Source organism: Geotrypetes seraphini, chromosome 16 (assembly GCF_902459505.1).
Source record: "Geotrypetes seraphini chromosome 16, aGeoSer1.1, whole genome shotgun sequence".
NCBI classification, from domain to species: Eukaryota; Metazoa; Chordata; class Amphibia; order Gymnophiona; family Dermophiidae; genus Geotrypetes; species Geotrypetes seraphini.
This window is the reverse complement of record NC_047099.1, coordinates 34,560,755-34,575,673: the sequence shown is the minus strand read 5'-3', so window position 1 is coordinate 34,575,673 and position 14,919 is coordinate 34,560,755. Positions and strand designations below refer to the sequence as shown.

General features: G+C 44.4%; 1 protein-coding gene across 1 annotated transcript; it reads left to right on the top strand.

Moving 5' to 3' along the window:
• The first annotated feature begins 1,094 nt into the window (after window positions 1–1,094).
• ELP5 (elongator acetyltransferase complex subunit 5) lies at window positions 1,095–11,264 on the top strand. Its single transcript, XM_033925509.1, has 8 exons — window positions 1,095–1,261; window positions 2,449–2,509; window positions 3,282–3,362; window positions 5,178–5,398; window positions 6,234–6,412; window positions 6,786–6,890; window positions 7,132–7,232; window positions 8,261–11,264. Exons 1-8 carry the CDS (start codon window positions 1,216–1,218, stop codon window positions 8,367–8,369), a joined length of 903 nt encoding a protein of 300 aa, XP_033781400.1. The 5' UTR covers window positions 1,095–1,215; the 3' UTR covers window positions 8,370–11,264.
• Window positions 11,265–14,919: the final 3,655 nt, after the last annotated feature.

Below are 14,919 nucleotides of genomic sequence, written 5' to 3'. Positions count from 1 at the left end.
CGTTGTGGCACTTCTGAGGATTGGTGAACATTGAAGAAACTTTTGACAAGTGTGAGTCTATAGAAAGGAGTGTGGAAGTGACATCCGTTTCACATTTTCTAGGTACCATTTACAGCAGACATGGGCAAATCTGGTCTTCGAGGGCCGGAATCCAATCAGGTTTTCAGGATTGCCCCAATGAATATGCATGAGATCTGTTTGCATGCACTGCTTTCAATGTATATTCATGGAGGGAAATCCTGAAAACCCGATTGGATTCCGGCCCTCGAGGACCAGAGTTGCCCATGTCTGGTTTATAGAATGTACCCAGCTGCCTATAACAGGGGTATGCAATTCAGATTCTTGAGAGCCGGAGCCAGGTCAGGTTTTCAGGATATCCACAATAAATATGCATAAGATAGATTTGCATCTCAAGGAGGCAGTGCATGCAAATCCATCTTATACATATTCATTGTGGATATCCTGAAAACCTGACCTGGCTCTGGCTCTCGAGGACTGGAATTGCCTACCCCGGCCTATAATTCTATTTCCCATGTATATACATTTTGTACCTGCTTAGAATTATTGGATATGCGGGCTATAAATATTTTAAATAAATAAATAAATCAGGGATATGAACTCTACCTTAAAACAAATACTAAAAATGCAAACTACCATGCCCAGAATACTCTGCAGCAGAACGCCCAACAGCCTAATACGGACATGGGCAACTCCGGTCCTCGAAGGCCGGAATCCAATCGGGTTTTCAGGATTTCCCCAATGAATATGCATTGAAAGCAGTGCATGCAAATAGATCTCATGCATATTCATTGGGGGAAATCCAGAAAACCCGATTGGATTCCGGCCCTCCAGGACCGGAGTGGCCCATGTCTGGCCTAATAACTTCCAGTCTACAGGCTCATACGGTTATGCTCCGTTCCCATCAGCCTTTGCCAGGCTTTTCTTTGCCTACTATGTCAAAAAATGCGCACGCACTGCCATAGGAGAGAGGGTGGGACGGATTGCGCGGCGCTCATTGGCTGTCAAGAGCCTCCCAGCCCCGTGCAAGCGGGCTCTACGCTTCTGGATTCATGACGCAGGGACGCTAGCCACGTAGGACGGCTCTAGTTGCGACGGACGTTTGCGGGGCGGAAAGAACCCTGGACTAGGGCGGTGCGAAAGGCCGAGGGAGGACGTCATCAGAGCGCGCCGCTGGCTTTTTTTTGTTTGCTAGCTATGCTGCAGGATGCACTGAGCGGTGGAGGGAGGCTGATAATAATCGGTAACTTTGACCCCGTGTTGCTGCACCTGATAAGGAGCTAGAATAGCCAAAGAACCGAGTTCCAGATTTCTTACAATCCCGTCCTTTGGGATGCAAGTTTAGCCCAAAACATGAGACTGAACAACTTGACAGCTCCTAGTTTTTACCATGCTGCATGCATGCACTCGAAGTTCTGCTTTCCTTAAATTCACGCATGTTTAGAGTAAAACCAGGACTGAGTCGGCATGTTCTGATGGAGCCGGGTAACAGCAGATGGGCAGCTAGTTTGACCCGGGTCAATCGATTAGACTGCTCCAGTTCTGGTTGTACACCAAGGCATATATGGGACAATCAGAATTGCACTTCTTTATGTACAAAGTGGCAAAACAAAGAATAAATCAGCCTGTTTTGTCAATCTGGAAAAAGACTATTTAGGTGTATATATATATATATATATATATATATATATACACCTAAATAGTCTTTTTCCAGATATATATATATATATATACCTTAAAAAATATATATATATATATATCTGCTCTGCAGACTTTCTCCTGCAACTAAATCACTAGGTAAGCTTTAGTACATCAGGCCCACGAGCGATCACAGCAAGAGTTCACACTACGCACCTCTCTAACAGGTTATATATATATATATAACCTGTTAGAGAGGTGCTATATATAACCTGTTAGAGAGGTGCGTAGTGTGAACTCTTGCTGTGATCGCTCGTAGGCCCGATGTACTAAAGCTTACCTAGTGATTTAGTTACAGAGGTGCGTAGTGTGAACTTTTGCTGTATATATATATATATATATATATATCTGTTAGAGAGGTGCGTAGGTTATATATATAACCTGTTAGAGAGGTGCGTAGTGTGAACTCTTGCTGTGATCGCTCGTGGGCCCGATGTACTAAAGCTTACCTAGTGATTTAGTTGCAGGAGAAAGTTTGCAGAGCAGGTCTGGATTTCTGACAATGCCAACCTAATGCATTCTGGTACCTGCTAAGCTGATGAGAGAATAATGGACCACAAACATCAGTGCATTTTGGTTTTAGCAGTCTGTTTCTCCCAAATGAAATCGGCACTATAGGTGCCAGATACATCACAATTAGATGGTCAGAAATCCAGAACTGGCTCATTTTATTGATATAATGTCGCATATGCTGTTTGTTCTATGTAATTTGTTCCCTTTCCTTTTTCACAGACGATGTCAATTGCTGTGGACGAAGCTTGCTGAAGTGTTCCCTGGTGGCTGCAGCACATGAGTGAGAATATGTATAGTGACTATCTCAGGATATGGTGGAGCATTGCAATGATGAGCAGGACAGCAGCATCATTGGCAGATTATCTCCCTGTTCATCCCACAAGAAATAAAATTTCAGTGTTTTCCCCAGTCCCAGACTGGCTCACATTCTCTTGACATGAGATGCAAGAGTATTATTCGTAGTGATTTGAGCACAGAGGAAGAGGAGAAGCATTATTTTCAGAATAAATGGTTATTCATTCTTGATCCCACTTCATTGAATGCAGGAAGATCTAGTCCTTTGCTTTTTAGGGCAACTCGGAACTATATTTCCCTGTAGGCAGTGGAATAAATGCAATCTTGAATCAGCTAGTAATGAAAACAGTAAAAATACATTTGGGAACTTTAGTGTCTGTATGGTGAGAGAGAATGTCTCCCTGGCTGGCAAAAAGAGTGCTGAAATAACCTGATGATCAGAGAAGTGGGCTGAGAACCAGGGGAGCCTGGTTCAAATACCACTGTGGCTCCATGAGATCTTGGGCAAATCATTAACCTTCCATTGCATCATGTACAAACTCGGCTTGTGAGCCTGTAAACCGTGCCGAGCTCTATGCTTGTGGAGATGGCGCGGTATACAAACCTAAGGTTTAGTTTAGTTTAGTTTCCAGGGACAGAAAAATGCTTACTGCACAACACTTCAACACTTTTTGGACTTAAAGGCAGTATATATATATAATAAGCTGTCCACTTAGACCCATGGCATCTTCTGTACTTAGATCTTGCTTCTTTTCCAGGGGTGACTCTATCCACATTCTAAACTTTGATATCCCCGAGAATGAGTTGCGAGCAGGTTTGGATCCAGAGGTGGCTATGCGGTGAGTTTTTCTCTCTCTCTTTTTTTTTTCTTATTAAACATGCTTATCAATTTAGGTAATAGTTGACCCATTCTTATAAACAAACACCGAATGTGTTGCTTTTAAACATTAACACTAACGATCAAACATGGAGCCACTTACCTTGGTCTAAGCCCTGTGCATAATCTTTTTATTTTGTGCTGTTGTTACTCACTATACCTTGCTGGTTGCCTTCCTGTTTATCTTGTGCCATTTGCTGCCATTATTGGCTCCCTTTCTGAAAGGAGAGCAGGCTTATGAAGTGGGTGTTAGTGTGTCCCCTCAATAACCTTTGTGTTTCATGTCCTAATCCACACCAGTTTTGGCCTGGAATTCACTGCCATTGTACATCAGAACCCTTAAATTATTTGATGTTTCAAAAGGTCTTAAAAACATTTTTATCTCATAAAGATGTTCTATCTAATATAATAAAATGCTAGGCCGCGCATGCGCTCTCAAAAGTCGTGTTCCCTGATCCGTCGCAGAAACACGAGTGCGCATGCGCGACCCCGGCTCTCACTGTGCATAGTTCTGCGGCGGCTTTCAAATAAAAAAAAAAAAGTTACACAGCTGCGGCGGCCTTCCTCACCCCCGGCTCTCACTGCATGGTACCGGCTCCTCTCTCGAACTGCACCAGGATCGAGAGAGGAGCTGCGGCGGCGGCTTTCAAATAAAAATAAAAAATACACAGCTGGGGGGTCGCCGCTCTCACCCGGCTCTCACGGTGCGGCTGAGCGCTGGCGGCCGGCGAACCCTAATTGCGGCGGCGGCTTTCAACTACAAAAACAAACAAACAAAAAAACAGATGAGGGTAGCAGCTCTCACCCGGCTCTCACGGTGCGGCAATCGGCGAACCCTAATGAACATTGAATCAAAAATGGACAGGGGAAGAAATGCTGCTGCAGCTGCTGTACAGGGAAGTGGGGAGGGAGGAAAATGCTGCACAGGGAAGTAGGAAGGGGGGAAATGCTGATGCACAAGGAAATGGAGGGGGAGGGAATGCTGATATGGCTAATGTACAGGAAAGTGGACAAGGGGAGATAAATGCTGCATAGGGGGCAGGAAGACAGACAAATAGAAAGAAAGACAAATAATAGGAGGGAGGGAGACAGAAAGAAAGAAGAAAGACACAAGGGCAGGGAGTGAGACAGAAAGAAAGAAAGACAGACATACATATATTCTAGCACCCGTTAATGTAACGGGCTTAAAGACTAGTTGAAGGTATAATTTTCTTTGTTTTAGTTTATAATATGTAGCTCCTGGAATTTCTATGTATCGAGTCATTTCTTTTAACTCTGTAATCCGCGCTGAACTTTGAAGGTTGTTGCAGAATGTAAGCCCAGTGTAACACGATGCAATGCAACACACACATAAAACATAATGTATCATATTCTTATCAGATGTTCATGACATTGGCGGTGGCTACGTGAGGATTCTAAGACTTTTTTTTTTGTTTTTCAATCCACACACATACATGCATGCATCACGAAAAGAAACAGATGTAAGACAGGAAATAGCTAGTCACAGAGCAGACCAAACAGATGCAAAAAGCAAGACAGTTTAACAAAACATGTGCTTTTTGCATCTTTGACTCGCTGCATCATGAAAAGTACACATGAGTTATAGGTAGAATCTAGTTGTGTTGTATTTGTGATTTTAAGGATCACTGCTTCCCTCGTTTGATCTTTCTTCTTCTCTGGCACTTTGACCTCTCATCCTCTGCCCTCTTATGACTTCTTGTCTCTATCCTCTCCCTTCTCATTTCCTCTTAACCTCACATCTGCTCTCGTTCATCAGGCTGGTGTTTCACGATGGCTTCAGAGATCCCTTGAACTGGAACAGAGAATCAGTGCTCCCGACCTCGCCTTTCACACCACAGGAGCTGCGAGTGTGCATCGGAGCAGACACGAGCCCAGTCACATTGGTACTAGACTCTCTGAGTTGGATTTTGTTGCACAACCCTGTACCTGCTGTGTGTCACACATTCCAGCACTTCCAGAGACATGCCAAGAACACAGGTCTGCCACATTTCTTGATGCTGTCCATGCAGCTGAGCACTGCCTCTTTCTTCATGCATTTTGCACTCTGCCTAGGGTTTGTATGTCTGTGTAAGGAAAGGGGCTGTGTCTCAGTTCTAATACCTGGCTGTCTTTGACTCCATGTGTTTTTAAATTCGAGTGATCACTTTATCTCTCTGGGCCTTAACTCTGCTCCATGCTCTTGTCTCTGACTCCATATGTGTGTGTGTGTATGAGATCTTGGGGTGAGTCACTATCTCCTTTGTGCCCCAGTTTACCAGCCAGAAATGTACTACACTGTTTTGGCGCTTTTGAGGAATCCTCATCCGCACAGAGTTACGACTTTTTAAGTTTTTAATCCACGTGTTTTCATATCAGGACTTTTAGGGACCCCTGTGGAAGACAGCATTGTCAAAGCACGGACCGTGTTGGGTCCACATCTCTCAATGGTTTAGGTCCTAGTTATATTTTATGTGGATTATCAAATTGTACATTTTTAAAATCAAGCCTGCATCTTGAACATCACCATCTCTACAGAGTTTTTGTTTTCTTTGCATTTCCTGTGGGATTAAGGGTCACTCTTTTGCTTGTTTTCCTACACTCTTTTGGGCCAACAATGATGGTTTCATGCGCATCTATGAAGCATTATTCTGGAAAGCATGCATGCACTAGGTGGGAAAATTCTGTGGAAGCTTAACCTGAAGAAACTGCTGGTTTGTCGCTACTGTTTGTTTAAATTCCTAGCTATTCAGAGAGATTGTCTGGTGCAACAAAACAGATGATGCTCACTGCGACTCCTCTTTTTCTAATCCTTATGATGCCTTATCCCCATCAGGCCTAAATGTCAAACGGATCATCAGCTTGCTCCATGGAGACCTGCATGAGCCAGCCGTTGTGGCCAGCGTTTGCTGCCTAGCTAGCACTGTTGTCACGATGATGCCAGCTCCGTCGGGTGGAGCCCAGGCTGCGGCCCTGGTCCTTCAGCGCAAGAAGAGCAGGAAAATTGTCAGGGTGGTGAGTTGATGACAGGCTTGGATGGGCTTTAGTCCTTCCTGACTTGCATGTCTGCTGCTTGGGCTGAGTAGGTGGCATTGCCATTGTGGAGGCAAAGCACCAATCTTCATGTGGCACCTTACAGCCAGACACACACACACACATGAGGTAGTTCAAGTGTGAGATGCATCACTCCTTCGACTGGTGTTGCAGCTAATAGGAAGGATTTTTTTTTTTTTAAAGAGATTTTGTGTGAGGGGTGGTCCCTGCTGTCAGCTAGATGTGAAGGAATAAAGGGGGGAGCACTGAAATTTTCAGCTGAGGCAATTTGTCTCTGTCATCCTCACACATTTCTTTTGCCATTGAATGATAGTCTTTATCTCTTGTACCACAGACTGAATATTTCACTGTGCTGGAGCACTTTGTCCTGAAATCGCTTGATCAACACCAGCCACTCTTGAAGATGGCAGGGGACAAGGAAGAAACGCCAGCAGCGGAGGTATAACATTGAGCTCGTCTTTAAGTTCCTCAGGGGTGATTCTCTGGGGCGGCGCAGGAAATGGTATTCTGGGAGTCAAACGGAGGTCACACGGCATCCTAAGTTCTGATTGGTTCCTACATGTGCATTCCAACGGCGGAATGCACTGTAGCCCACTCTTTTAGAGGATAAGCCTCGGGAGGGACAATTTGCCACCAGATCTCAACCTTGCTAATTTTGAACATTTTCTTTGGCTTTCCAGGCTGATCCAGCAGCTAACCTGACCTTTAACCTTCGCCTGTCAGAGGAGGAGCGCCATGCCAAGGAGAGACTCCTGCTTCCCTACCACTTGAGCACTGAAATGTAAGTGAGATTTAGGCCATCTGTCTGTACATTTCTCTCTTTGCTCCGCCCCAGAAAATGATTTTCTCTCTCTGTGCCTGAGTTCTAATCTAAAACTCTGTCTCTGACCTATAGGATGAGTTGCTTTATCTCCCTGTGCCTCAGTTAACAAGAATACTGTATATTTTTATATATCAAAATACCCAAATTAGTATCCAGCCCTTCCACCCTACAGATAGCTCAATGCCAGGACCCCCAAACTATATTTATAGATCTGTTTTAAAAGAATCCTTAAATAATGATCATGTGCCTATAGTGATCTGTAAACAGTGGTGGTGATCATACAAGGGCCTCAAGGTCCATAAGGAGCATTCACTCTATATTGGGGATATAATCTCCGTTAATGAGTTTGAATTATTCCCATTGGCCCAACTAGCGGGAAAAACAAAACGTGAGAAGAAAAAAAACCCTCCCAAGTTTGGAGAAAACACCTCTCAGGTGAAAAAACCGCTAGGCTTATAATAATAATAATAATAATTAATTTCTTATATACCGCTATACCGTGAAGTTCGAAGCGGTTTACAATAAAGATACGTTTTGACAGTTAAATACGTTTAAACCACTAGTCACAGAATGACATAAAGAGTCTTCAACCTTCTGAATAAGTTCAAAAAACATCCAATATGACTTAGCTCACACTTAGCTTTCTTGCTAACGGAACTAGTCAGTGAAAAGTTGTACTTCAAGCGATTCAAAAAAAAAAAAAAAAATCTCTGAAGGAATCGTCAAAAGATCCACTCTCTCGGGAATTGGCCCAAGAGGCTCTGGCCAAAGGCCTTGTTTCGCACTTGCTGCGTCAGGAGCAAAGGTCCCACTGCTGCATGTTGCTCCTTATGGACCTTGAGGCCCTTGTTGGTAATTGAATTGTATGATCACCACCACGACTTACAGATCATTGTAGGCATACGAACATTCTGCTGAGTATTTAATCAAATGCCTAGTTCTCTCTTATCTTTTTGATATTAAAAAGAATCCTTCCCGTCCCTCAGGAAGAGCTCCCTGTTGCAGTCCCATGCTGGTGCAGCAAAGATTTATTATGAACCGGATGCTGCGGATGACATGGATGAAGAAGATCCCGATGACGATTTGGATGTTTGAGGGGTGGGGGCTGGACGAGACAGACTGATTGAACGCACAGAGGCAAATCCTTTGCCAGCAGAGGCTGTGGACTCTCCCTCTTCCCTCTTGGAACTCATCAAAAAGGAGCTTTGTCCCGTTCCCCTTCTGGGAGAACGATATCCCGCTGCTTGCTGTCAGCCAAAGCTCAAACTTATTACATACTTGGGGCTCCTTTTACAAAGCTGTGGCACATGCACTGAAGCCCATTCAATTCCAGTGGTCTTCGGTACATTTACTGTGGGAGGATGGCTTTGTCAAAGGGGCCCTTATATGTCAAACAAATATATTAACTACAGCAAGCAGATTATACCTACACAGTCGGTTTTCTATTTCAACATAATGCAAAAAAATCTATCAGCATAACTGTGTAATAAAACTGAATATATAATGCTGGTGTATCACCAGCATCCTCATACCAAAAAGCATGTTACAGCATGCATATAATTTTGTAGAAAGAAAAATAAATACTAAAACCTATAGGGTTATCACTATCCAGAAATCAAAATAAAGCAAAATTGCATGAGGTTGACAGATTGATTGAGCTAGTTATAAATTATGTAACTCCGCCAGTAGTTTGCAATAAATAGCAATGTCGTATTTCAGAGGCTGCTTGTAAAGCTAGGACTGGATGATTCTCTTAGCCTGGTTTCAGCAGCAAGGCTCTTCCACAGTGATGGTAAATGACAGGTCTGAGCCATAAGAATAGCCTTACTGGGTCAACCCAATGGTCCATCAAGTCCAGTAGCCCGTTCTTACGGTGGCCAATCCAGGTCCCTAGTACCTGGCCAAAACCCAAAGAGTAGCAACATTCCAGAATCTCAAGAAGTAAGCAAGATTCCGGAGCCCCAGTGAGAGCCACATTCCCAAGATGAGATTGTGATGTCATAATGCCTCACTCCACAGTGCCTCAGAGCCAACCTCAGTGATGTCACAATGGCTTGATTGTCCTATACTTGGCTAGTGTAAGAGCATAAGAACAGCCATCCTGGGTCAGACCAATGGTCCATCAAGCCCAGTAGCCCGTTCTCACGGTGGCCAATCCAGGTCCCTAGTACCTGGCCAAAACCCAAGGAGTAGCAAGATTCTGGAATGCCAAAGAGCAACAACATTCCACATGGATATGAAATAGAAATGAAATAAATATTAAAAATAAAGAAAAGAAAACCAGAAAGAAAAATAAACGGGGAGTGAGTTGAAATCAATTGATAAGGTAGCTCGGCCACCACAGCAGGACCTTTGCAAGCAGGATGGCAGATAGCCTTATAGGTTTGTCTTTATTTTTTATACAAAATTATGTGCATGATTTAACACGCTTTTTGGTTTGAGGATGCTGGTGGTACGCTATGTCATTGTATCAATCATAGGCATGCCAACAAGCGCGTATAATATGCCTTTAATGCACGCGCTCGAGACACGTGCTTTTGAGATATTTTTCCTATTATTATTATACTATAATTTTTGTGACTAGTGTGGGGTTTAAAAAATTTTTTTTTTAAATGAGTTACAGCACCAGTTACAGTTCCAACACCCCCAGATCAGCCTGCAATTTTTGGTTGTTAGAAGCCGGCAATGATGGAGAATCACCCGGAGTGCTCATTTAAATATTAATGACCCCATTTTAATAGTAATGACCTTGTACTATATTTGCATGGCTGAGTCGGAGTCTGCTAGGAAACTCGTAAAAAACCACGGTGTGCCGTTCTGAGAATCGGGCAGTAAAATACCGGCACGCCAAACCAGCTGGAACTGGTTTAGCGACCATCGTTAAAGGCACGGTGAGTTTTGAGAATCTGGCCCTAAGTTTGGGGCAGATTGTGCCAGGCCTGGTTTTCAGCCTGCATTGTTGTATGGATTTAGTTTCTGCTTTTCACAGGAGAAATCAGAGCTTTAAAGCAGTCTAGGTTTTTTTTTCTTCTCTCAATAGAATGGGTAGTGTGTTCCAGAGTTGGGATACAGAGAGGAGGGAGAAGATGGAATGGGGGAAGTCAAAGGGGTGATGCTGGATAGAATACAGAGGGTGAGAAAGGGGGCAGACGTTATAGGGAAGGGGAGAGATACAAAGAGGAGGGATATATTGATGGGAGGGGAGATGCTGGATGGAAAGGGGAAGGGGGGAGATAAACTGTATAGAAGGAGGAAGATATAAGCCTGAATGGAAAAGGGGAGAGATAAGAGGGAGATGATGGAAGGGGGAAGTGAAAGGAGAGAAAGGAGGCAGACTATGAAAAGGAGAAGAGACAGTGGAGGGAGAGTGTGGCGATGCTGGATGGAAAGGAGAAGAGAGGAGGCAGACACTAGAATGGGACAGATGCTGGATGAAAGAGGGGAGAGATAGAAAGGAGGAGGGAGACAATGATGGAAGGGGAAATAAAGGACAGATATAAGGGAAGGAGAGAAAGAAGGAAGAGTTAGTGAAAGGCTGGGAATAAGGGGAAGTAAATTAGGAGAGCCAGAGTGAGGGAAAGAGATGGAAAGCTGCCGGTACACCATAAAAAATTAAATAGTGCTTTAAATCTGGACATAGAGGTAGAAAAATAAATTGAAGAAAGCGTAAAGGAGAGAAAATCCTGGCAAGACTTAAGACGTAGGAAAGCAGAAAACAAATGTAGAAAAATATAATTTTATTTTTAATTCAGGATAGTTTGGTACCTGTGTTTATAAAGGTTAATAAATATAAATAGAATTAAGATTATATCTTTTCATTGGACTAATTTTAATACATTCTTGACCAACTGTCGGAGATCAAAACCTCCTTTCTCAGGTTAGGACAACTTACTGTCTTGACCTACGGAAGGAGGTGTTGGCTTCTGGGAGCTAAATGAGAAATGTTTTAAACCTTTTCAATAAAAATATCATCTTATTTTCCTTTTTTAATTTTATATTTGTAATTTTTAATTTGGAATGTATGGTGTGTAATAGACAAATTTTGCTCACATCAACTCAGTCCTTTGCTCTTGAAAAAGTTTTTGCTCACATGAACTCGATCCTTAGAGGTAACAATTTGGGAGACGCTGCCCTAAGCACCAATACACTTCCTATTGGAAGGTACAGATTCGAAAACGGAACTGACAGGTCTGCTAAAGATTTCTGTACAGAAACTAGGCTTTGATAATATGCAAAGTCTCAACAAATCCACTATAATAAAACCCTTAGTGCGCATGCGCACTTCAAACTTGGTGGGTCTGTGATCTGTGGGGCCATGTCCGCGTATGCGCAGTGCCTGCCTCACCTGATCACAGACCCACAAAGTTTATAGCGGATCCCTCCTGCCTCCGGTCACTGTATGTGCCTATATAAAATTACAGACTGCCCCCCATGGCTTCTAAAAACTCTAGTCCAACGTTGTTGCTCCGGCAACCGACGCCCTATTACTTAAAAAACAAAAAACAACGCCACCCTCAAATGAGAGTAACAGGCGCAAAGTCTCCAATAGGACAAACGGCAGAGGTGTTTGTGCCACTCTCCTAACCAATAGTGAAGTAGAACAGGCGTGGCTTTGAACTGGGAAATACGAAGGAGGAATAGGAGGAAAGATTGAACAGTTTGAGGCAGAAGGACGGAAACTGATAATGTTTACTCAGTGCTGCTGGACAGGGGGAGCAGGGAAGGGGTGCTGCTGGACGGGGGGAGGTAAAAGGAAGGGATAAGGGCTACTGCAGGACAGGGGGAGCAGGGAAGGGGTGCTGCTGGACAGGGGGGAGGTAAAAGGAAGGGAGAAGGGCTACTGCTGGACAGAGGGAGCACGGAAGGGGTGCTGCTGGACAGGGGGAACAGGGAAGGGTTCCTACTGGACATGGGGTGACAGACAGAAAGAAAGACAGGGGGCCAGGGAGAGAGAGAGAGACAGAAAGAAAGGGGGCAGAGAGAGAGAAAGAAATGCCTAAGTCTACACATCTATTCTAGCACCCGTTAATGTAATGGGCTAAAAAACTAGTACAAAATAAATGACTAGTCTAGAAATAGAAAGACAAAAACGTAACTTGAAACCATAACAAGCCAGACTCTGCATGCCATGCAACATTGACGAAACAGAGATGCATTTCCTATTGTACTGTACAAAATATTGTATAAAGATATCAGAGAAACACATTTCCCAAAGACTTCCCACAAAAGAACGAGCAGGAAAAACTTTGGGTTATCTTGAGGCAGGAGCAAAGGAGAAACTGCAGCTATAGCAGCAAAATATGTTGTACCCTGTCACCAAAATGTAACTCGGGGAGTTAAATCTGATACTCGGTAGATCCAATGGTAACCTGGTTCACTTATATATGTAACCAATCTCCCCAATATATTATTTAAGTTATATGTAAACTAGCTTGGAAGTGCTCAGAACCTGCAGGTAGAGAACCCGCAAACAAGGACACGCAGCAAAATGTGGACCCCCCTTGGTCTATCACTAATAAAACAGCTTAATTTATCTTATTTTATTGTGATTAATTTCATTTATTTAAAGTGCTTGGTGCTGAAAACTCAATTTCATTCTTGAAATTTCAATCATTAAACGCTAAAAAGTCCATAGCCTGGTGAAGGTACTATCGGGTTCTGACGCGTTTCGCCCTCGCGGGCTGCCTCAGAGAACCCACCACTTCGTATGACGACCAAGAGGACATCAGCTCGCCTTCCGTTCTTCAAAACTGCATTTCCTGAGGCAGCTATAACCTAAGTGCTCTTCTTTATTTGTATTGATAGCACCACATGGGGTTAATACAGGTTTTACCTGCACTAAAATTAACAAAACCAGACCGATGATGAACTCGTCACCCCAGTATTGTCTTGGGTGTTTGAGGTCTGGAAATAGATTATTAAGACTTAGCCAAAAGGAAAGATTTAGAGACTATAAAGAGTTTTACCTCATGCAAAATTGTCATTTCTTTAATAAGACATTAACTTTTTTTTTTTTTTTTGGCCCTCCAAGTACCTACAAATCCAAAATGTGGCCTGTAAAGGGTTTGAGTTTGAGACCACTGACCTAAGCAAAACGCAGGATCTACAAGGTCATGCATGGAAAGAACAGGGTTAAAAGCATGACTGGTTTATTCCCCCCCGAATAACTGGAACATTTGGGGCTCCTTTTAGTAAGGTGCGCTGGGGCTTTAACGTACGCGCAGACCTTAATGCCAGCATTGAGCTGGCATTAGTTCTAGAAGTGTAGCGCGCAGTAATTTCCTTTTACTAAGCTGCGTTAGTGATTTGTAATCACGCGCTAACCCCCGCGCTAGCTGAAAAACTACCGTCTGCTCAAGAGGAGGCGGTAGTGGCTAGTGCGGCCGGTGGTTTCACGCATGTTTTAACTGCTAATGCGCCTTCATAAAAGGAGCCCTTGGTGGCTCTCTAGAGCAGTGATTCCCAACCCTGTCCTGGAGGAACACCAGGCCAATCGGGTTTTCAGGCTAGCCCTAATGAATATGCATGAGAGAGATTTGCATATGATGGAAGTGATAGGCATGCAAATTTGCTTCATGCATATTCATTAGGGCTAGCCTGAAAACCCAATTGGCCTGGTGTTCCTCCAGGACAGGGTTGGGAACCACTGCTCTAGAGCCTCATGTCATCCTTCCTACCCTGCATGACTCTCTTACTGTAGGGCAGGAGTGTCAAAGTCCCTCCCGAGTGCCACAATTCAGTCGGGGTTTCAGGATATCCCTCATGAATATGCATGAACTCTATTAGCATTCAATAAAAGCAGCGCATGCAAATAGATCTCATGCATATTCATTGGGGAAATCCTGAAAACCTGACTGGATTGCGGCCCTCCAGGAGGGACTTTGACACCCCTGATGTAGAGGGTTCCTTAGTACTGCTTAGAACAGGGGTAGGCAACTCCGGTCCTGAGGGCCGGAGTCCAGTCGGGTTTTCAGGATTTCCCCCATGAATATGCATGAGCTCTATTAGCATACAATGAAAGCACTGCATGCAAATAGATCTCATGCATATTCATGGGGGAAATCCTGAAAACCCGACTGGATTGCGGCCCTCCAGGAGGGACTTTGACACCCCTGATGTAGAGGGTTCCTTAGTACTGCTTAGAACAGGGGTAGGCAACTCCGGTCCTGAGGGCCGGAGTCCAGTCGGGTTTTCAGGATTTCCCCAATGAATATGCATGAGCTCTATTAGCATACAATGAAAGCACTGCATGCAAATAGATCTCATGCATATTCATGGGGGAAATCCTGAAAACCCGACTGGATTGCGGCCCTCCAGGAGGGACTTTGACACCCCTGCTCTAGGAGGAGGCGGGAAAGGCGCGCGCGAGGGTTTTTGAACTGCCTCGAAGCCACGCCTCCTCTCCTTCGGGGAAGCATGGCAAAGCACGGCAAAGGTACGCGCGTGCGCCGAAGAACGTAAGGCGTCCCGCCGTACGCGCCGCGACGATTGGTGGCGTCCACGCACGCGCCTGGGGGGGGCGGAGCGCGGCGACAGATTTGGCGCTCCCGCCTCGCGCCCCGCCGGCCGCTGGGACTTTTGTGGCGCCGGCGCGCCGGAAACGGGCTCTTGCGTTCCCGGAAGCGCCGGGAAGGGGGGAGGGGAG